Raw genomic sequence first — 22,768 nt, 5'->3', positions numbered from 1 at the left:
TTACACCAGCCTCCAAACACCAATGTTGCCTTGCTTTTTGTGGGCACCTTTGTCCTTCTCTGTGACAGTGGCTGTATATGGCAGCTGTAATGAATTCAGACAATTAAAATTAAAATATTTTGTGGTTCTTCACTTGGATCATTATGCAGTTTTCATCAATCTCACTTTTATAAAATTCCACATGTATGTACATGCCACAGCACCTGATTCCTTATCTCCATCACTATTTTAATTTAGCAACTTCTTGACATTAAAATGAGCATGTGCAGTGAGAAGACAACCACTGCCACATATCAAGATGTTTGATTTACACTCAAATTCTGTTGATGTAAAGTTATTCAGCTTCTTAATATTTTTGCAGATGCCGCAGAAGTTGAGGATGGAGGAGCTGTTGGCAGGTGAGATATTTGCTTTCTTCAGTAGCTTAATTACACATTAAAGTTACGACTTTAATATTTTATTATGTGGTACTTTATTTTTCATCTTTTTCTTTGACATTAATATTCCATTGGTGGTGTGCTAAATAATTTTTGTGAAACAGTTTTTAAAAACTCTATACTATAACTTAACACTGGATGTTAATTATGTCATACATAATTCATACTGAAAATTGGCGGTGTTATTGTAACTACGAAAGATTGGTTACAAATGTGCAGTTGCATTGAAAATGTGTACTGTGGTAAATTGTGAGGGAAATGTGGTCAAAGAGAAAAAAGACAAATTTTTAAGTACCAAATTGACATTTAGAAATTTGTCATTGTAATGTTAAGCAAACATTACAAATAGGCACACTACGATAAGTAGTAATGAATTTTGCCACCTGACTGATGTGTGAAATAGCCTGACCCATCTGGGTGCCACAGTTACTCTCAATCCCCCGCCTGCCAAGAGTGTTGTTGACTACCCGGTGACAACATGCTACTGAGTACAAGGTGGCTGACTTGTTGGTGGCTTCACAACTTGTGTACTGCATTCTCGAGACCCATCTCATACTCCTCTCGCCCCCTCTACTCCCATACCAGCTTCCCTAATTTGAAAATTTTGGAGTTCCCCTTAACTTAAGTTTCACAATCCTTCCCTCAGTACTAGCCTGTACCTGTACCTGTACCTGTACCTGTACCTGTACCTGTACCTCCTATGTTACACCCTCTGCCACCCCATCACCTCTATGACATTTGCATTAAATCTGTCCACCACAACTCCTCACGCAGTTGGCCTGCGGGTTTATGACAATTTATCTGGTTGGCAGAGGGACAGAACGCAACAATGTAATTCCTGGCTTAGCCTTTTACTGCTTATTTCCAGATTAACCCTTTCATGGCCAATCGAACGTCTTAGGCTGATGCATAACACTGTAGTGTTTCTTACAAGTTAAGAAAGTCAGACAATACATACTGGAGACTTAAATCATCATAAATAATATAATTTGTTTCGCTGTTCACTTCAGTCTGTTGGGATAACTTTCTGGATCCACAACTGTAGAAATCATGTGGTTTTGTAGCAAAAAGCCATGTTCAAAGTGTATTTTCACTCCAAAGGAAGTATGTCAAGATCATTGAACAGAGAGCAGAGAAGATGAAATCTGAGGGTGCAAGATCAGATGAAAAGGGTGGGTGCAAAATGACTTCTCAACCCAGTTGTTCTATAGTGTTTGTTGCCAGTCTAGCAGAATGCTGGTGACTGTTACTGTGGAATAGCACCACTTCACACAGTCTTCCTGGATGTTTTTCTGGAACTATATCTGCAAGATGTCTGTTGTTGACAATAAATACCAACAGGAAAGTTTCACCTCATGCAAGCAACTCGTAGTACACCACATGGTCACCTACATCTAAATCTACATGATTACTCTGCAATTCACATTTAAGTGCTTGGCAAAGGGTTCATCCAACCACAATCATACTATCTCTCTACCATTCCACTCCTTAACAGCGCATGGCAAAAACGAACACCTAAACCTTTCTATTGGAGCTCTGATTTCTCTTATTTTATTTTGATGATCGTTCCTACCTATGTAGATTGGTCTCAACAAAATATTTTCGCTTTCAGAAGAGAAAGTTGGTGATTGAAAATTCATAAATAGATCTCGCCGCAATGAAAAACGTCTTTGTTTTAATGACTTCCATCCCAACTCGCATATCATATCTGCTATACTCTCTCCCCTATTACGAGATAATACAAAACGAGCTGCCCTTTTTTGCACCCTTTCGATGTCCTCCATCAATCCCACCTGGTAAGGCTCCCACACCCCGCAGCAATATTCTAACACCGGACCTCTGCACAATATCCATAACATTATCTTGTGTGGATGCTCAAATGTCTATGTGGCACTGCTGCTCTGTTTGGACTAATACATTCCTTTCCGTTCTTTCTCTTACATTAGCATAAAAACAAAATTTCTAGTCATCAATAACAATACAGGTTAGAAATGGTCAGTGGTATTCACCCACTAATCAAGAACAAGCAAGAGGGTAATGTACATACGGCCAACCACTGATTTATATGGTTTGGCATGTGGTACCCGTATGATTTATTGTTGAACCTTCTCCTTTGTATTCAAATGCTGCACAGTGACGGAATGGTCATACTTCATCACATTTTCTGGTTCTTGAGTGCAATGATGTGCATCATCGTGGATTAATGCATCCAGACGATCTTCATCAAATGCTGAAGGTCTTTCTGAAAATGGAGGGTCAATAATGTCAAAACACTCATCCTTTAAATTAGAATATCTTTCCTTGCCATGCTCTGTCCCATGGCATTATCCCCATACATGGTGAAAACGTTACCATTGAAACCACATATTCATAAACTCCACTGTTCTCATTTTGCCGACTTAGCCATTTTAAATTAAAATGTAGCAGTGCTTTGTGTCAACATAATATTCATAGAATGACAATTTACCTAAAAGAATGTGTCCACATTAAGTGAGAACAAGGTAATGTACTTCGTAAAAATGGTGGAAAAGACAACTGTATCCTTTGATCCCTAGGCATATGAACTTGTCTTAGATCACATGTAATGCCCCCAACAACACAAAACACAATGATGGGAAAGGCTGACTTAAAGCATACATTGTGTGCTCACTCTTACATTATTGGTATCGGCTGCATAAGTAACAATAACACAGTGCACAGTGTTCACTTAAGATGTCTCTCTGTTTTTGCTCCCAACATTTAATGTTCTAATGATGTACCAACATCATAATGCATTGATGGTGGGTGGTTTAAATAAAAAATATGTACAAATGAAATGAGCTTCGTGACAAGGCTGAAGATATATCGGTACATAGGACACTGCATAGAACTGTATGGAACATTGTAGATGTAACTGTAGATGTGCTCCAAGGAAGTGTGTGGGGCCCTTGATATTGATGTTTCATATTAATGACATCACAGACATTCTTCTTCTTTTTGTTTTTCTGTTTGGAGTATCTAATGACCACATACTAATTTCAATGCTTCCTCCTTTGTTCTTCTTCCAGGTTTCCTTCGTCTTCACTATCTATCCTTTTTTCTTCCTCAGACCATTCTGACCCTGTCTTCCTCTTCTTCTTCCTGCCTTGGAATGCTTCCATTTGCAACACTTTCTTCTTGAAATCCTATCATTCTGCTGGGTCTTTTTCTTGTATTTCTTTCCAAATCTTTCCTAACTACTTGAATCTGTCCTGTTGTTGACATCTTGTCCCAAAGATTCTTAACAATCTGCTCATGGATTTCCTAGCAGCCTGAGTATTTTTCAAATGATTCTTAATTCTAGGACTTGAAGTTTGTGTAACTCATAATTCAACATTAAACATTCACTTGCATAGAGACATTCTGGTTTTACTACTGTGCTGTAGTGCTGTATTTTCAAATTTTTAGACACACACACCTTGTTGTAAATGTTCATGTTTATATCATATGCTTTATCCATTTTACATACTATTTTGTCTACAGCTAATATTTTTGAAGCCATTGCCTTGAATCTTTCCTCCCAAATATTTAAATTTATAAACCCTCTTTATCTGTGCATTATCTGTTACTAGGATTTCTGGGTCATTTTTTTATGTTTGCCCTAAAACATTTTTCCTACAGAAACTTTTAAAGCTGCTTTGTTAGGTATTCCTTCTAAGAGGTTGATTTGTATTTCTGAATTTGTTATATTTTTATAAAGAATGGCGTAATCATTTGCAAATACTAGACACTGAATTTCAGTATCTCTTTTTCCTGAAGTCTCCAGTCTCATTGTGACAGCTTATGTTCTTTGCCTTTTGTTTCAATTATCTTACTATTTCCTCTAAGATGCAGTTGAGGTGGTGTGGAAACATGTTGTCACCCTGCATTTCACCTGTTTATTGGGATGCCTTAGGTGTTTCACACCAAAACTTTATTTATGCTTCAGTGTGTGGGTGTTTCACGAATAAGGTTTGCTAGTTTAGTGTAATGCCAAGTTCTTGAGTCACTTTACCCACTGTTTACCTGTCAATCAAATGCTTTTCTAAAACCTGTAAATGTTAAAACTATGTCTTAAAATTCGTATGGGCTAAAAGTTGAAAATTCGATCTTTCTAAATCCACTTTGATATTCTCCCAAATGGCTGTCAAGTGTTACTTCTACCTTGTTTAGTAATATTGTTAAAAATATAATACAGCCCACTGGCAACAGAAACATACCTGTGCAATTATTTAGATAATGCCTATGACTTTTTTGTGCACAGGATGGATAGGAGCCACTTTCCAGTCTTCTGGAATATTTTCAGTTTCCCATATTTCTTCAGACATAATCTGAAGGTTAGTTGTCATTTCTGCTTGACACCAGTTATGGTTGAGATGATTTTATTTCTTCTCCACTGGCTTTGTTGTTTTTCAGGGTTTTTGTTTGTTTGGTTATTTGTTTGTTTGCTGTAGGTGGTAGATCTGCTTCCATGTTTTCCTCAAATATCTGGAAATTCTAGGTAACAATTCAGTTATCTACAGTTCAAAAATTGATCAAAGTACTTTCTTAGTAATTTACATGTGTGGTTATTGCTTAGACCTATTTTACCATTTTTGTCTCTGATGTAAATACATTGGAGCATGTTTGCCCTTTTTGAATAAAACCATGGCTGTATGTATGAGAGCATTTTTTCTGCTGTAGTACACAGTGATTCTTTTTTATCACTAATTACGATACTCGTGTCATCTGCAAATAGTAGAATTTTGGCTGGGCTGTCTGGAGCCTGTATGTCATTGATACAAACTAGAAATAACAATGGGCCCAGAATGCTGCCCTGAGAAACAACTATTTAAATTTGTTTTGGTTCAGATATGGGTTTAAAATTGTGAAGATTCTTGGATGACCTCAGCTCAACAACTTGTGACCTGTTTTGCAGATAGGATTCAAACCAATTTTTAACGGTACCCCTGATGCATATTGCTTCAAGTTTCCCTAGTAATATTACATTGTTCACAGTATTGAAGGCTTTGGCTAAATCTAGATTAATTCCAACAACCTGTTTATTTGACTCAAAATTTCTTACTATTTCTGTGCAATATGGCTGTTTCTGTACTGTGCCATGTTGACTGTTATTTATTAGTTTATGTTTTTCTAGATATTTTGTAACCCTGATTTTCATAAATTCCTCAAGTATTTTGGAGAAGTATGGGAGGAGAGATATAGGTTGGTAATTTTCTATTTTATGTCTGTCACCATTTTTGTGTAGAGGTATCACTTTAGAGATTTTATTTTATCCGGAAATATCTCTTCACTAAGGGACAAGTTTGCTATGTGCTCTATAGGTTCGACAACACTTGGAGCAATTTTTTAATTATTGATACAGGTACATCATCCAAACCAGAGGACAATTTGGATTTCAAGCATTTAATGACTTTTAGAACTTAATGCTCGTCTGATGGGATTGCCATCATGCTGGTATTTACCATTGGAGACATCACTGTTAATTGTTGCTTAAAGTAAGGGGAATATTAACAAAATAATTGTTTACATTGTTTGCCATGGCGTTTTTTCTATGGGGATATTTTCATTATTTTTAAGATGGATTTCCTGTTCTTTAGTTTGACCCAAATTTTTTTCTTTTTTTTTACCTCATCATTCTGGACTTGTTACTAGCCTGCCTTATTAATCTATCATTACTTAATAATTTTGCTTTTGATATTACTTTGCGGTAAGTCTGTTTGTATGTTCTCACATACTCAACAAACTGCTGATCATGACATGTTTTTAACTTTAAACTTAGTAATATCATGGTTTCACTTGATGTTTTAATTCCGGATGTACTCCAGGTCCCTTTGGATCCAGATGATCTGTAACTCAAAAGCTTTTTTGGGAAGCACATTTCAAAGTATGCCATAAAAGTGGAAGCAAATGTATTGTAAGCATCTTTTGTGTTTGTTTGTGCCAAGACCTCTGGCCAAACTGCATTTTTAACATTATTTTTGAACTGATTACAATTTTCAGTAGAGAAAAATCGTTTGTACTCCTTTTTATTTTCCCCTCCTTGGGAGTTGCAGTGAGATTAAAGGTTAGTGCATTATGATCTGATAATCCTATATTCACATTTGTAACTGCAACTTCATGTGTGACCACATTTGAGAAGATGTTATTTATTAGGCTTTCACTGGAATCTGTTGTTCTAGTGGGAGCTGATACGTGGGGAAACAAGTTGAAGCTTTTAGTATGTCTAAAAACTTGTATTTTACTGAACTCTGGACCAATAGATTAATATTAAAGTCACCACAAAGAATTATGGCAGAGTTCTCATTTGAGAAAAATGTCTAGCATTTCTTCCAAATTCTTAAGAGAGACTTCAGTATCTCCAGATGGTGATCTGCAAATTGCTGCAACAATTACTTTCTTTTCTATGATTAATGGTTTAGCCTCATATCTTAACTTAAATTTAAGCTTGGGATTTAGATAAATGCATACACCACCACCTTTGACATTTTGCCTATAGTACTGACTGGCAAGTTTATAATATGTGTGACCAAAAGGACTTAAACTATATCTGTACATTGTATAAGGCTCAGTCACAACTTCTGTGCATGTCTATGACAGGTGGGGTGGGCAGCCTATCAAGTTAGGCTGTGGTCTCCTGATCTCACATTTTGTGCTCGCTTACTCAGTTGTGAAGGACTCTGACACTTGTCTCACTCCTCTGTCAACACAGCTTCCCTTTCATGTCGTTTGTCCCCTAACACTGCAGTCAGGTGTCATGTGGTGTAATTATTTAATACAATGATGTATTATATTCTGTACCTTATCTTCTATACTTCTTCTCAAACTCTGTTATAATTACTTTAAAATTCAAAATTGATGCCTTTGACGCATCACATTTATATAAATAACTTACTATGTCACTTTTGACTTAACAAATTATTTATTCCCTTCATCATCACACTCATGAACTACACTAAAAGATCACCTTCATTCAGTATAAAAGAGACACTCGCAATAATTTTGAAGGTTCCTCTTCTGTGTCTCACAACATACATCAGTTGTTGAAATAACTCCTTCGGCAGCCTATTGCTTTACAGGACAGTGTGGTGACCCCACAGAATACTTATTTTAACACATGTAGTTTGGCACCCAAAGCTGCTGCGATAGCTGTATAGTGCTGAAGGTGCATATTGTCCCCTGATGTAAGTCACCACACACAAAATAGAAATAACACTAATGAACAATATCTGTACGTTTATGTTTGACATGTTGTTTTCTATTGCTCTTTTCATAATGTGTACACAAAACTTCTTTCAAAATGGCATTCATTGATAAGAAGTCATTGATATGTGCATCTCTCCTCTGGAGTGGTACGTACAAGCACAGTCTGTGAACATGGCGCCCAGTGAACACAGTCCAAAGTTTTTAAAAATTTTTTTTTCCTATATGCCATGAATGTGGATTTCTTTTTGTAACTATGGCTTCAGAGATTGGTTATATCCTCAGTACATCATTGTCCTTGATAAAATACGCAAATTTACCCTCAATTGCAGCCATAATTTAAGAGAATGTCCCTAAAGTGAACATAAAGTGCTTGAAAGATGTTTTCCTCTCTGTGTGTACAATAGTATCCAGTGCAGAACCACAGCGGCTGCGGACACCCAAGCCTGGAACCAGTACTGGGGCTGAGGACATACGTGCAGTGAAGTCACCTGGTGAGTAAGAGTAAATTTACACGTAATTGCAGCCTTAACTAAAGCAGTACATAAAGTACTTAAAAGACGTTTTACTCTCTGTGTGTACAATAGTAGGCAGTGCAGAACAGCAGCAGCTACGGTCACCAGAGGCTGGACCCAGTACTGCAGGTGCAGCGAAGTCACCTGGTGAGTAAGAGTAAGAGCCCACTGTGGCAGGCTTACATTCCTGCTCTGTACACTAGAGAATCAAATGTATCTGGACACCTATTAGTGGACATTAAGATTTTGTGTTCTCCTTTATGGGGACTTGAACTCTTCTGGGGACACTTTGACATTTCGAAATCTCTGTGGGTGGATGCCAGCCCATTCTTCCTTAATAGCTGATACCAGACAAGGTAGAAATATTGGACACAGGGTATGGAGTGAAAATGCCATTTATAACTAATCCCTAAGACGATCCATTGCTTTCAGGTTGGAACATCGGCAGGCAAGCCTTCTTCAGGAATGCCACTGGTTATAAGCCTTTGCCTAACAATGCTGATCCATGAGAGGTACAAGTGTTGAGCTGATCAAATTGGTCGTTGTCTGTGAACTGTTCCTCTGCTGTGTATTGTACACAATACTGTCAAATATGTACTTACCCTTCTGCATTTATCATATCCTGAAGTACAATAAGGGGAGAACAAGTTAAAGAGGAGAAATTGCATATTGTTACACTGCCTGCTCTGCACTGCATTGTTGGCAGTAGAGTTAATGGCGGATAATGTTCACTGAGTAGTCACTCTATTCAAATTCTTCCGTCAGATACCCACGGAGTATAGCACTGTTTGTCACTCCAAATCTCGTTTCCACTCATCCACTCAACAGCAGTCATGGGTTTTTATGCTACAGTCAGTGTGACTTTATGTTGAACAGAAATGTTGTTTCCAGAAGCTGCTCAGCCACTGTAACCAGTTTTTCTAACTCCCTGTACACAGCCATTTCCTTAGCGGGCTCCTAGCTGCACTTCAAAACTGAAGAGTGACTGCAGCAGCTAACTGCAAGCTGGTTTTTACTATTTCCTACCACAATGATAGAAGCACTTGTCCATCAGCATACTGTGTGTGCCTGGACTTCATGTAGCATTGGTTGTTCCTTCACATTTTCACTTAACTGTCACATCGCTGACAGCTGACTTGGGCAAGTTTGGAAGGGCTGAAATTCATCCCTGTGTTAATTATTCAGGTGTAATGCAAAGAAAAGTCCATGTTCAGTGTACTCAGATCCCTGACTGATGAATTCTGCTTACAAAACAGTATTACCTGCCACTTCCTATAATATGTATGATGGCAGTATCTGTTGCCGAAAGAACAATTGCCATGGATAACCATGCAGCTTTGCTAGAAATGAAATGATGATTAAATGGATGGAGCGTCTGCCATGTAAGCAGGAGATCCCGGGTTTGAGTCCCGGTCGGGCCACACATTTTCAACATTTCCCCAATGAAGTACATCACCGCCTGTTTGCAGCTAGGGTGTCCATTTAATTATCATTTCACTTCCTATAATAGTTGCTCCACCTCTCATTGAATTAAAATGCTCAGTTGCCCGTTACATAAGGGTGCCCAGGTATTTTGATTGGATAGTGGGTTTATAGTTCTTATCTATGTGATTTCTGCAACCCCTTAGTCAGTCCACCATACAAAATTTAATTAGAATCCAGAAATCACAATATATTTTATTATATTTATGTTTTTGAATATTGAGGACTTTGATTTGGGGCGAGTATTTACTGACTTACAGAAATACAAAGTTTACCTATATAGCTGTGGAAATATGTGTGCTGAGAATTACAGGGAGGGAAAAGGAAACAGAAAAATGGACAGGGAACAGGCAGGAGTAGGAGACGTAGTGGGGAGGTAGTGGAGATGAGTGACAAATGTAGTGATGGAGTGAGTGACAGATAGGATAAGACAATTACATGCTCCTATCCTAGAGAGGTGAGTGGGGGGAACATTGAGGTGACAGTCTGGTGAGAGGCATTGAGTGGATATCAGGCTACATGGACTACAAGCTGCAATGCCTGTAGCTTGAGACCAGAATACCAGGAGAAGCCAGGGAAGAGGCTTAATCAAACAGTGGTACTCCAATGAATGAATGAATGAATGATGTGAGTAGAAGAAACAGAGGATGATTTGTATTTCAAAACTGAACCTTTTTGTACAACCTATTATGGTAGTAACTTAAATGGAAATATTTGGGTGTGAATCTAGTTTATAAATGGTCATAGCTGATGCGTTCAGTACTACCATAAGTTATTTGATACTAACATTTTCAGGGGCTCCCTTAACCTTTCTGTGGTCAATCAGACATAAAGGTCCTGCCAAAATGTTTGTTTCAGAATCTGCATAACCATAGGAATGTCCCATTTCATTGTGTACTGTGATCTGTTGTTCAGTTTATGTACAATTAGAACCCAGAAGCTGACAGGTGATGCTAGAATGTGGTTTTTTTCTTTGTTGGTACAGAAGTGAGTACAGTATGTTTTGTAGAAGGAGCTTCCTATCTTTGGCTTAATTGTGGATGGCAAAGACAGTGTAGATATTATTTATCTTTGTTACATTATTTGCTAGGTATATACTATTTGACATGTATTTTCACTGATAACCCATTCTTGAAGAAAACTGATGTCTGTGTCTTGTAACTAAAATTAATGCATGTCTTTATTAATGAAAATCATATCAAAATCGTGACTGTAGTTGGAAATCTACCACCACAAATGTACAGATACTGTTCTCTTGATGTACTGTTTTTCTTCTTTCTCATGAGATAGTGTACTGGAGACATTTGTTTTCTTTTCCTTATTTTGTCTTGAATGTCTCAATAGTTTCTTGGAATTAATTGTTTACAATTATTTATGGAGCTGTCTTTTGAATTACGGGGAGGGTGGTTATGAAGAATACAGTCAGCAGAAATAAGGTTTCTATGATCTACTTTATAACATATGAAAGCTGATCACCTCTGAAATGAAGGTGCTGGGAGTGTATAGTAGAGTGAAAACAACTGAAGCATGTGGGATGAATGTGTCAATGCTTTTGGAGAGAATGGCTGATAATACAGTATCACTTCCTCTTCACTAGATTTGTCTCTGGTGCCAGTACCTTTGTTCATAAAATATTTCCCATCAAGACTTTCACTACAGTTTGATCCCAGACCAATCTGTTCGTCTTTCTGCCTCACCTCTCTACAGGGAGTCCAGCAGGGAGCTGCCTTGCCCCATCTGCCACCCACACTCGTGGTCATATGTCCCACCTAATGTGGATGATCCATGCACAAGGAGAGAGATGTGCTCAGGTAGCCATGAACATTAGAACATCATTGCAACACAGAAGGCACATGATAATGTTGGGCAAGTGAAACAGCTTCCTAGTGCAAGCAACATAAAAATACTCCTGATATGCTGTAAGGTTGTCACTAATATGAGCTAAGCTGAGCACTGCAAGCTGCACTGATGATGTCCTAGATTCCAATGTTGCTGTGCTCAGAGGAAAAGTCTTGACTGTAACAGCAGCCAAAAGTATGAACTGTCATCCCCATGGAGGAGATGGCAGTGTCAACCATGAGGCACACACCTGGAAGAAAAATACAGAAATTGGGCCAAGACATCAGTAAGGAGGTATGATGATGTGGAATGGTGCAGGCAGAAAGATACCAGGATGAAAGAAAGAAGTGCCACAAGGCATTTGAACACGGAGCAAAACCATTCAAACACTATGCAGAAGCACTTGAACACAGAGATGAAGGCTACCTAATGGATGACAAGACACTGGTAAAAAGCTTCCAGAGACAAAAAAGGAATTATAAAAGCACTAGAAGAGAGATGTTCCTGAGTGGACAAGAGGAAGAGTGTTTCATTGTGGCACAGATGGTACATGCCAACATGAAGCAAATGAAACAACCTTCTGATGAAGGCAAGGAAGAGAATGCCCTGATGCATGAAAAGATTGCCACTAATATGAAAACTATTCTTGAAGCTTCCAGTTGAGCACTCTGTCTGTAACAACTGACAAACACTGCTGTAGGTAGCACTGGCAATGCCAATATTGTGGGCCGCATTCTTATTAATATAGTCATGCATTCCAAAGTAGATAGTTGATGTCGAGTCTGGAACTTGGGTTGGCTAGTGAGCCACTGCACATTCCCCTACAAAGGCTATGTAGTGGAGAAATACTGTTAAGTTGTCCAGTGTCGCATGGCTCCAGGGTGGAAACCGTGCAGTGGCTGTCATTGGCAAGATCCGCTGCACTGAGGGTGAGTTTCAGTTTCAAGCCTGTTCAGATGCCAGCAACTGACATACCTCTGTTCTGTGGCATAAGGCAGAATTGTAAAACACCAGCCAGATGCTACTCCACCCACTTCCACCTCATTCCTATTATGTCTCCTAATCCATCCTGTTCCCATACGCATCAGATTTTCTTTCTGTCTCACCTCTACAAAAAATCCACCTGAGAAATAATCTGCCTCACCTGCCACTCATTCTCCTCACTACTTGTACCCATCTGTAAGTAAAGAAAGGAGTGTTACATTGAATGTGTTTGATGTGGCATTATTACTGCACAAACAGCAAAAATGTGGTAAGTGATAAACATTTTTGCTATTACTTTCTGTGGGGTATCTGTGAGAGAAATTCATCATAATTTAAAATTATGGTGAAGTTTTCTGCAAAACACCAAGTGCTCTCATTGCCAAATACTGGATGAATATAATGTCGGTACATGAATGCAATTAGTGAAGGTGCATAAACAAGCTTACACACAGTTCCTAAATGTTAAACGTGACACTGTGTTAACTGTGTAACATAAGATTGTATGTTTTATTAAGCAGATTTTAAAATTTGATCAATAATTATGTGAAATGATGACAATAAACATTTATTTGTCCCTGCCAGTCTTCAGATAGCAAGCGTGCAACCGGAATAAAGTTCTGGCTTTCTGGAACTCGGTAATATTGATGGTTGTTTATAATTGAGTAGATTAGATGCTCAATTATACACTGATCCGTACTTTTTCTAAAAGATAGAAACAATTGATTCTGTTCTTTATCAGGTCATGTTGAAACACACTTAGTTTATCACTAGTTTGTTTTACTTGTGCAGATAAAGTATTTATTATATTAACACGCAAATTCTTTTTTTGTCAATCAGGCCCTGCTGAGGAGGAAGGCACGCGCCCCATCGCTAAGGTGAGTGAAAGTAGTGGATGCACGTATGAGACTGGCAGAGCAAGTGTGATTTTCACCAGTAGCATATAAAGTTTGGTTCTGTAGCATGTAATGAACCCCACACTGCTTCCTGTCCTCCTCCCAGGGTGAGGACATATTTCATCAGCTCAGGGCTTTGAACCGTTAAAATACTTCCTCCTATTCTGAGCTACTCTGCACACTACCAACTTGCTTAATCAAATAAACTCCTTTATTAATATCCTATTCATCTCCATTTCAGTCTCATTGCATCTCCCATGGCAGTCTGTTTCCTGACATCACAAACTTTGCAACTTCTTTAGCACTGTTAACTGAAATGCTATCTCAAGTCTAAATTACTTGCTAAATGAACCAAAAAATATCTCAAAGACCACTCATATACTGGCTCTTAATTTAAAACAAGTAACTCTCTTTAATTATTAATGTCAAGTCATGTGTCATTGGTTAGTGTACAGAATCTTACTGACAGCTCGACTTCATCTTCGTTCTCCTGATGTAATGGCAGTTGTCATGATGCTGACAGTTCTAGGGGGAAGGCACATTGCTGAACAAGAATGAGACAGCAAGGAATAAACCCATGGACTGGTTGTTTGTGTTGCCATCATCATTTGTGAAAGTGGCATGGCTGGACCATGTAAAATTTGGGGATTCGTGTGGATGCTGATAACCACGCCATTGAGTGCCCCCTAACCAGGTATCATCATCATCATGATAGAATAAAACACTGAAATCATCATGAACTGTGAAGAACGATAAACTAATTATCGTTATCCCACCCTGCAGATATGCTGCATCAATTTCCACTAGATTTTGTGTGTTGTGGTTGGCAGGTGTTACTAGAGGAGGCCAAAATGCATGCGTTTTAACTCACGCAGGCTGGCGTGAGGTCTGGAACAGGACAAGGAAATTAGAATTTAGAAAAACTGACTTAGCTGGTGGAATACTTAACTTTAATCCATTAATGATGAACGTCTGTCTTGATGGTACATGATTCACAATATCAATAGTAACTGATATGGGCCCCTTGCTAGGTTGTAGCAAATGAGGTAGCTGAAGGCTATGCTAAACTATCGTCTCGGCAAATGAGAGCGTATTTTGTCAGTGAACCATCACTACAAAGACGGTTGTACAGCTGGGGTGAGTGCTAGGAAGTCTCTCTAGACCTGCCGTGTGGTGGCGCTCGGTCTGCAATCACTGATAGTGGCGACACGTGGGTCCGACGTATACTACCGGACTGCGGCCGATTTAAAGGCTACCACCTAGCAAGTGTGGTGTCTGGCGGTGACACCACATTATGCACAACAGAGAAGGGTATAAAAGTTTAAAGCCATCATTTGAATTAAAAAAAAAATAATCACTTTGTGGTGGTGACCATTGTTCATCGGTACTATAGACATTGTGAGATGTACACCTTTACCAAAGCGATGTGTTACACCATAGTTGATACTCATTAAACATGACAATAAATATTCCTTAAAATTGACACTTATCACTTACTGTTGTCTAAAATGCTTACTGATTGCAGTTGGGAACTGAGATTTCTCCATTTTTGAGCAAATATCACAAACACAAATGACAGGTACTCGCAATTGCAAACACATTTCAAAGTACCTTTCTAGAATGATATCAGACTCATTCTCCTTCATACATTCATGGCCTATCAAACTTCCTAAACTCTTCTGAAAATACTTTCCTGCTTGTGAAATAACTACCAAGTAAACTACTTTGAGAGGTATACTTGTCATAGTGTTTGTTATGTTTGACACGTGTTGATTAGTAATTCAATAAAACTACCTTAGTGTACTTAAGCACGTGCATCACAAATTGTGCAGTGTGATTTCAAAGTAACTGTTTAGTTACTTTTGTCATTAGGGATTTGCTTTCAGTAACATTAATATAGGTCTCTGGTATATTAAACAGAATTGAATGATCATTCTTGTGATCTTTCAGATCTTGCATTGACTTACTTGCCAGCTCCCATGACCATGGCAAACAGTCCTTTATCCAGTAAGTGGTTTCTTTTTCATACATCTTGTTGTTTAGGACCAATATGTGGCACAAATCATAAAGGTCAGGAATGTGTCAGATAAAATAAAATGTTTAAGAAACCAAAAAAGAGGAGCCATAAGTTTATGTAAATGCAGTCAAGAATGTAACACAGGAATGGCCGCTGAGGTGCCACCTCTCCATCTCTTTCCTCCTCCTCCTTCTTCCTAATCATGACATTATTCCAATGGAATATTAGTGGCCTTCAATCCAAAAAGATGACTTGCAGCTGCTCTTGGAATCGCAGCCTCTGCTAGTTCTCTGCCTGCAGGAAACAAAATTGCATCCTCCTGACTGATTTGAGCTTTTGTATTTCTTCCCAGTCTGCTTTGACTCCCTCTCTCCAAAGATGGCATTCCATATCGTAGGAGGAGAGAGGGGAGTCATGCTGCTCATATGGAAGGACGTTCAAAGTCAACATTTCTCCCTGACTACCCAGCTTGAAGCTATTCCTGTCCGTGTTTTACATTCCTCTCCTGAACTTTTCCATATGTACTGTTTACATCCCTCAGTCATTCCGTGTCATGGACACTCTTCATCCAGCTTACTGGCCAACTCCCTCACCCCTTTCTGCTGCTCGTTGACTGTAATGCACACCATTCTCTTTGGAAATCTCCCAGAACCTGACAGAGAGGTGCCCTCTAGGCTGAACTTCTGTCACCTTAACCTCATTTGCCTTATCGTGGGAGTACCCATCTTCCTTTTAACTACATGCACTCCTACCCATATCTGGAAATCTCCTGCACTGCCCAATTTGCCCATCATCTCATCACTGTCTCTAGTACGTACTCGAGCAACCATTTACCATTTGCTATCCATTTTCTGACTCCTACCCCACATATATGCACACCCAAATGGCAACTTTCTAGGGATGACTCGAGATTTACTGTTCCCTGGCACCCTTTGAGTAACATAATTTCTCCAGTTGTGATGGCCAGGTAGAGTATCTTACAAATGCCATCATTACCACCACACAATATTCCATTCTCGCCCTTCATCTTTACTGTGCCATGTCGCAGTGCCTTGATTGACTGAGCTGTGTTGTGACTCAACTCACATGCAGAGATGTGTTCTCCATGTTTTTCACCATCATTCTATGATGGCAAACTGCATTCATTATGAACAGTTGCATGCACAGTGTCATTGCACCCTTCAGGATAGCAAAAATCTAGCTAGATTTCCTTAACTAGTTCTTCTAACAGTTCCACTACCTCATCTGTTGTATGGGCCCTGCAGGACCAAGATCCATTGGGCTGCTATTCTGCGGAGATTTCAAGCTCCACCCACTATCATTCTGCCTTCCTCCACCAGAAACAAGTGGAGGAGGCTTGGGTAGTACCCTTATTTTGGCAGATTAGCGAGTGCTACAAGCTGCCTTTAGTATGAGGGGGCGAGAACTTGCTCTCACTTCCTATCGATCCTCCAACACAGTGCTGGACGATGTTTGCATTCAGATGTTCCTAAACCTTTCTTTTGTGGGCAAGCACTTGCTCTTTCTTATGTACAACTGCATCTGGGCAGAGGGCGCCGTTTACCAGATGCCAGCATAAAGACACTGTCATTCCCATACCCATACCCAAGCCCAGTACGGAAAAATACCTTCCTTCTAGTTACTGCCCCATTTCTCCCACAAGCTGTGTTTGCAAACTGATGAAACATGTAATTCATGCCTGGCTGGTATAGTGACTAGAGTGTGGCAATTCACTGACCACTGTACTGTGCGGATTTTGATCAGGCCGTCCTGCAGCTGACCATCTCATCACTTTGTCAACGTGTGTCGCGAATGGTTTTCTGTGGATATATCAGACACTGCCAGTGTTTTTAAATTTGCAGAATGCCTGAAACACCTTCTGAAGGATGGGTATTCTTGATCTCTCTACATGTGGCACTTCTGAGGCCACATGCCCCATGTCCTTCAGGTATTTTTAAAGTATTGATTTTTCAAGGAATGTTGGTACTGCCTTGTCAGACACCTTTACCAGGAAGTTGGTGTGCCTCAGGGTACTGTTTTGAGTGTGACCCTCTTTGCTATTGCCTTTAACCTTATTATGTCCTGTCTCCTGCAGGTCATCTCCAGCAATCTACTGTTGCTCACTTCTACCCTGTTACCCTCCCACACCTTGTCCCAGCCTCCTCCTTACCCCCACGTGATTGCCTGTTTAATCATGTGCAACTGCTCGCAGCCTGGCTTCAGCTGCCAGAGTGTGTGATCACGTGTGTGAGAGTTGCATTTGCGTGAGTATGTGAGTGTATGTTATCTATATATAACAGAGGCCTTGTTCACTGAGAGCTCACTTTCTTACAGTTTTTTTCTTTTTTTTTTTTTGTCGTGCCTGTGTGCTTTCCATGGTATTGTTAAATTCATTTCTGAAGAATTGTGATGGCTCGAGGCATTGAGGTGCTGAGGTAGGGGTCAGTGTACACTCATCAGCAAACAAACAATTGTGCCATATTAGACAAAAGCCTGGAAAGATCAGACCATTTGGCAATAGTGCCATAAAAACCAGACCAGGGATTGATCTTGGGGAGATGAGTGTCATTGGTGTGGTAAATGTGAGGTGTCTGATACTAACTCAGTATTCATGCTAGTGATCGCTTACTTAACTGCATAGGTTATGGACCTGACTCTCGGAAATTTCAAATGACTGACATAAGCACACTCTTAGCCTTAGTATATTTATTGGCATTCAGATTCTAAGTGCTCACTGTCTACCATTCAAGCAACTAAGAATGGAAGACCAGTTTTACCAACAAGTTTTTTGTTTTCCACTGCCACTCATATTCTTCATTTTGCAGCTTGAAAATATATCTCTGCATGATTTAGAATGAAGGTTATGGCCTCAAAATTACCTGCTCTTCCCAAATCCATTCTCCATGGTGAAATGATAGAAGCATTGCACGGTAACTTGAAGGTGCAGAGTTCAAAGCTACACATTTCCATTTTTTAATTGTTTTTGCAAATTCATTAGAAAGAGAGACAGATTTTTTTGACATTTATGCAAATAATGGAATTGTGTGTCTGAGTAATGAAATAGCTGCTCTTGTTGTGTATGGGCTTCACTCTGTTTCAGATACGTTTATTAAACTACCTGTAGCTAAAGTCATGAAAGTTATAATGTTTTATGATAGAGAAAATAACCAACAACAAAAGCAACATTTGAAGAGCTCTTCTTAAAAGACAGAATGAAACATGATACCTTTAACAGTTCATGATAAGAAATATTACACACTACTACAACCACACTTAATACTTACCATCCTTAAATGTTTAAAGCAGTGGTTAAAATTTCCCAGAGTACTTTGACAAAGTGTGAACAAATAATGATGTACTTTTGCACCTACATACAGCCATTAAAGCTCTAATGAATGGGCAGGCAGCATTATCAAATTAGTTATCAACATTACTGGGTCAGCTACTTGTCAGAGAATATGAACTATAATCTATTATGAACTACCAGAAAAAAGAATGCCAACAATTAAGCTTCCAGATGCATTTGAACTTGGATGCTGGCATCTTAAGTACTCACTTATGTGCCTTTACTGATGTAGATGTAGAATGGGTGCCAAGTTTGATAAAATTATTTGAACACAAACCAGACCTCATGGCAAAGAATAGAAACAGTAAAACTAATGATTCACAGTATCATCCAGTTGCAGGCCTAGGTAAGCAAAGTGTTGCAACAAAACATTTGATCATATTCCATCAGATCTCATCTGTCACATGTGCCAAACTATAACTTCACTTTCCATTACAGTGCTTGTGTATAGTCCAGCACAATATCAACATTGTGAAGTGCGCTTCCACAAACATTTCTACAGCATAAAGAGATCAAATTTCTTCACGGGGTTTACAATACTATTCAGGTTTTCATCACACAATGTTATTCTTGTATGGGAGTCCTAGTGTACTGCATATCATGCTTGAAAACGGGAACAGGGAGAAGGGGAAGATAAGGAAGATGATGGCGAGGTGAGTTGCAGTCTTGTGTTAGACCATCATAGCAACAATAGTTGCGGGCACAGATCAGTGGAAGATGTCATGGAAGGCCTTAGAACATCACTGAGACCCTAATTACAAGTAACAGACATAAGAAATAAATGAATACACCTTTGGTTGTCGTTACTCATGCCCTGGCTCCAACTCAAACCATTAATGTTTGCTTGACTGTGATATTCCTCTGGTGCTGCTTGTGAGTGGATGACTGTAACTGAGGTATTGTCAGAGGTGTTAGTCATCAGAAATGGCGTATTAGTCCAATGCTGATTTCTCTCTTGTCATGCTGATAAATGGCAAAAATGTTTAAGGAAATTTTGTTCAAATATGTGGCCTGTCCTCAGTGTAAGCTGTGCAAGGTTAAGCAAACGTCTGCAGTATGCAGATGATTTGGCTTTCCATCCATGCTTGTCACATATCTGGCAGAGTCGTGAATTTCTATGTATCCTGTGTTGACATGACAAATATTAAGGGGTAGTAACGTGCATTTTTAAAGCTATACAAATTCACCCCAAAGGTGACTATGGGAGTGGAAGTTGCCTGAGTATTGGGAACTTTGGATAAAATATCAACCTGTGTGATTGATGAATCTTTGGAATGTCAGAAGTCTACCCCTACTGTAAACAGAATTTTAAAGAATTTTGTTGAAGGAGGCACTATCAGCAGAATGCCTGGCTCAAGATACTGAGCACACAGCAGGATAACACATAGTTTGCCTGTAAGAGCCAACTAATCCCTCCCCTAGATACGAAGCAGTTGTAGTGAGTGACCAACTTCCCAGTTCCAATGATGCAGTTAGTTGAGGGCCAAGGAAAGCTGTACTGCACGCACTATGATCCACTATAAAACAGGAACTCAGTGAGGAAATGTTACAATGGCTGGCAGCCACAGAGCTACATCTGAATGCAATGTGAAAAAATGTATTTTTTCACAGATAAGTTGTCTTACCAAGACCAAACAGTAGTTTAGCAGCCGTGAGGGTCCAGACATAATGGCAAATAAGTGGTGACAACAGGTAGTACTAGCCGATTGTCAGTTTCCCGGGGGCGTCGGTTTCCCCCGCCGGGGGCGTCGGTCCCCCCCGCCGGGGGCGTCGGTTTCCCCCGCCGGGGGCGTCGGTTTCCCCCGCCGGGGGCGTCGGTTTCCCCCGCCGGGGGCGTCGGTTTCCCCCGCCGGGGGCGTCGGTTTCCCCCGCCGGGGGCGTCGGTTTCCCCCGCCGGGGGCGTCGGTTTCCCCCGCCGGGGGCGTCGGTTTCCCCCGCCGGGGGCGTCGGTTTCCCCCGCCGGGGGCGTCGGTTTCCCCCGCCGGGGGCGTCGGTTTCCCCCGCCGGGGGCGTCGGTTTCCCCCGCCGGGGGCGTCGGTTTCCCCCGCCGGGGGCGTCGGTTTCCCCCGCCGGGGGCGTCGGTTTCCCCCGCCGGGGGCGTCGGTTTCCCCCGCCGGGGGCGTCGGTTTCCCCCGCCGGGGGCGTCGGTTTCCCCCGCCTCAGTAGCAGTCCGTATGCCCACATTTTTAAGAAAGTGTTGCTGCATTTAGTGTGAATGCTATATTGTGGAGGGGAATTCATGCTACAGGAGGAATATTCACTTGTGTATAGGTCTGCTCATTCAACTGCAGCTGTCCAAGATAGACATTAATGTAATGGACTGGCTGTGAGAGACTGCTCACTTGAACACAATGGAAATTATGTGTGTGTAAGTAGCACGAACACACAGAGAACTGGCTGTGAAACACACCATTTATAGCTGATGCTCTTTTGGACTGGTTTTTTTGAAGCCTCGGTGGGGTTGTTTCTTCTGACAAATGGGTCCAATGCCTCACAGATTCAGTGCCAGGGTGCATGACTGAAGTCAGAAATAGAGGCATTCTGGATAAAATGTTATGGACTGAGAACATTTTACATTCTTTCCTTGTTCTTCTGTGCAGTGTTCTGCCAGTGAGAGCCAGCACAAAATCTCTTGGTGACGGAAAAATATCAAAGATGAGAGAAGGAAATTTGAGCTAGTTCTAGTTGGCATTATCCTTGTACCTGAAATAAATTTATTTTAATTTAATATTTTGAGTATTACATTCTCTTTACTTGCTCTCTGCCTACATACATGAAATGAATAAACCAAGAGTGCCCCTTTTTAGGGCTATTTTTTGTTATGTCAAATTCATTTCTCTCCCACTCTATTGCCACCCATCAGCCTCGGCCAAAAATGTGCAAAATACATCTCTCTCTCTCTCTCTCTCTCTCTCTCTCTCTCTCTCTCTCTCTCTCTCTCTCTCTCTCTCTCTCACACACACACACACACACACACACACACACAGAGGCAAATTACAAATTGGAAAGTCTCTCATGACCAAATAAGAAAACAGGGCAGTAGGATAATTTGTAGTTTCTAAATGGTGTTTGTATATAGAAATTGGTCTGTATGCTGCATTTATTTGATGGAGTACATGTGTTTCCTCATGCTGTATGTAGAATAAGAAACAATATGACATTTAATTTCTGTTGGACAAAACGTGTTTATTTCTTGTCTGAATCCTGGGCTACAGCAATGAACTTTGTCCGCAGATTGTTCTTCCTTCATGTAATGGAGGAAAAATGCAACTGTGGACACTGCATCATGTAATTTCCCCATGCATCCTCCACAGCCTGACTAAACACAGCTTTGTTAGAGGCCATCTGATCTCGACTGTCGGTCATTTGTCCCAATCAGTGCTACCTAACAATAGCAAGACCGTGCACTCAATTTGCTTACTAAATCACAATCTGTCTTACATCACTGCACCCTTCAGTAAGAGTGATAGATTTGGTGAGTGGGAAGTAACTATACTGCCACTCATCTCAGACATTTCATACTTGCAGAACTGCAGTGCGAAAGGTGGGAGGTAGGGTGGGTGGGAGGGAGGTAGGAGGGAAGTCAGTATGGAACTGATGTAGCAGAAAATCAGTTTGTAAAGTAAACACCACTTGGTGTTAGGCTCATACTCACCCAGTTTATGGACTGCAGTTGTTCTTGTTGTTGTTGTCAGTCCGAATGGGGTTTGATGCAGTTCTCCACTCTGGTCTACCTTGTGCAAGCATCCTTGGCTCTCTGTAACCATTATTAAATTCATTATCATGTGTTTAAATCTGGTAGGAGGCATACAGTAATGATTGTAACACAGTACCACATGGAATGACTTCAGCGCAGTCACCACCAGCAACTTCTGTGCAAATGACTGGTCAGAGAATTCTGTACTGCCTTCACAGAGTGAATAAAAGTACTTGTTTCTCATGAGGTACTGCAGTGCTGGAAGTTAAGCCGCATCCTGTTAGCAACTGACACAAGCTGAGTGGACCAAAATCCATTTAGTTCACTTTCAGAGGACTAATTCCAGACCACTGCTGTA

The 22,768-nt window shown here is 40.2% G+C and overlaps 1 protein-coding gene across 1 annotated transcript; it reads right to left on the bottom strand.

Moving 5' to 3' along the window:
• Positions 1–20,897, bottom strand: LOC126440364 (proline-rich protein HaeIII subfamily 1-like). Its single transcript, XM_050090653.1, has 2 exons — positions 20,454–20,897; positions 1–84 (listed from the first exon to the last, which is right to left on the bottom strand). Exons 1-2 carry the CDS (start codon positions 20,895–20,897, stop codon positions 1–3), a joined length of 528 nt encoding a protein of 175 aa, XP_049946610.1.
• Between the last annotated feature and the right edge of the window lie 1,871 nt (positions 20,898–22,768).

This window comes from Schistocerca serialis, unplaced genomic scaffold (genome assembly GCF_023864345.2).
Source record: "Schistocerca serialis cubense isolate TAMUIC-IGC-003099 unplaced genomic scaffold, iqSchSeri2.2 HiC_scaffold_1362, whole genome shotgun sequence".
Taxonomy (NCBI): domain Eukaryota; kingdom Metazoa; phylum Arthropoda; class Insecta; order Orthoptera; family Acrididae; genus Schistocerca; species Schistocerca serialis.
Note: the sequence above shows the minus strand (reverse complement) of the source record. Positions and strands in the feature narration are given on the sequence as shown.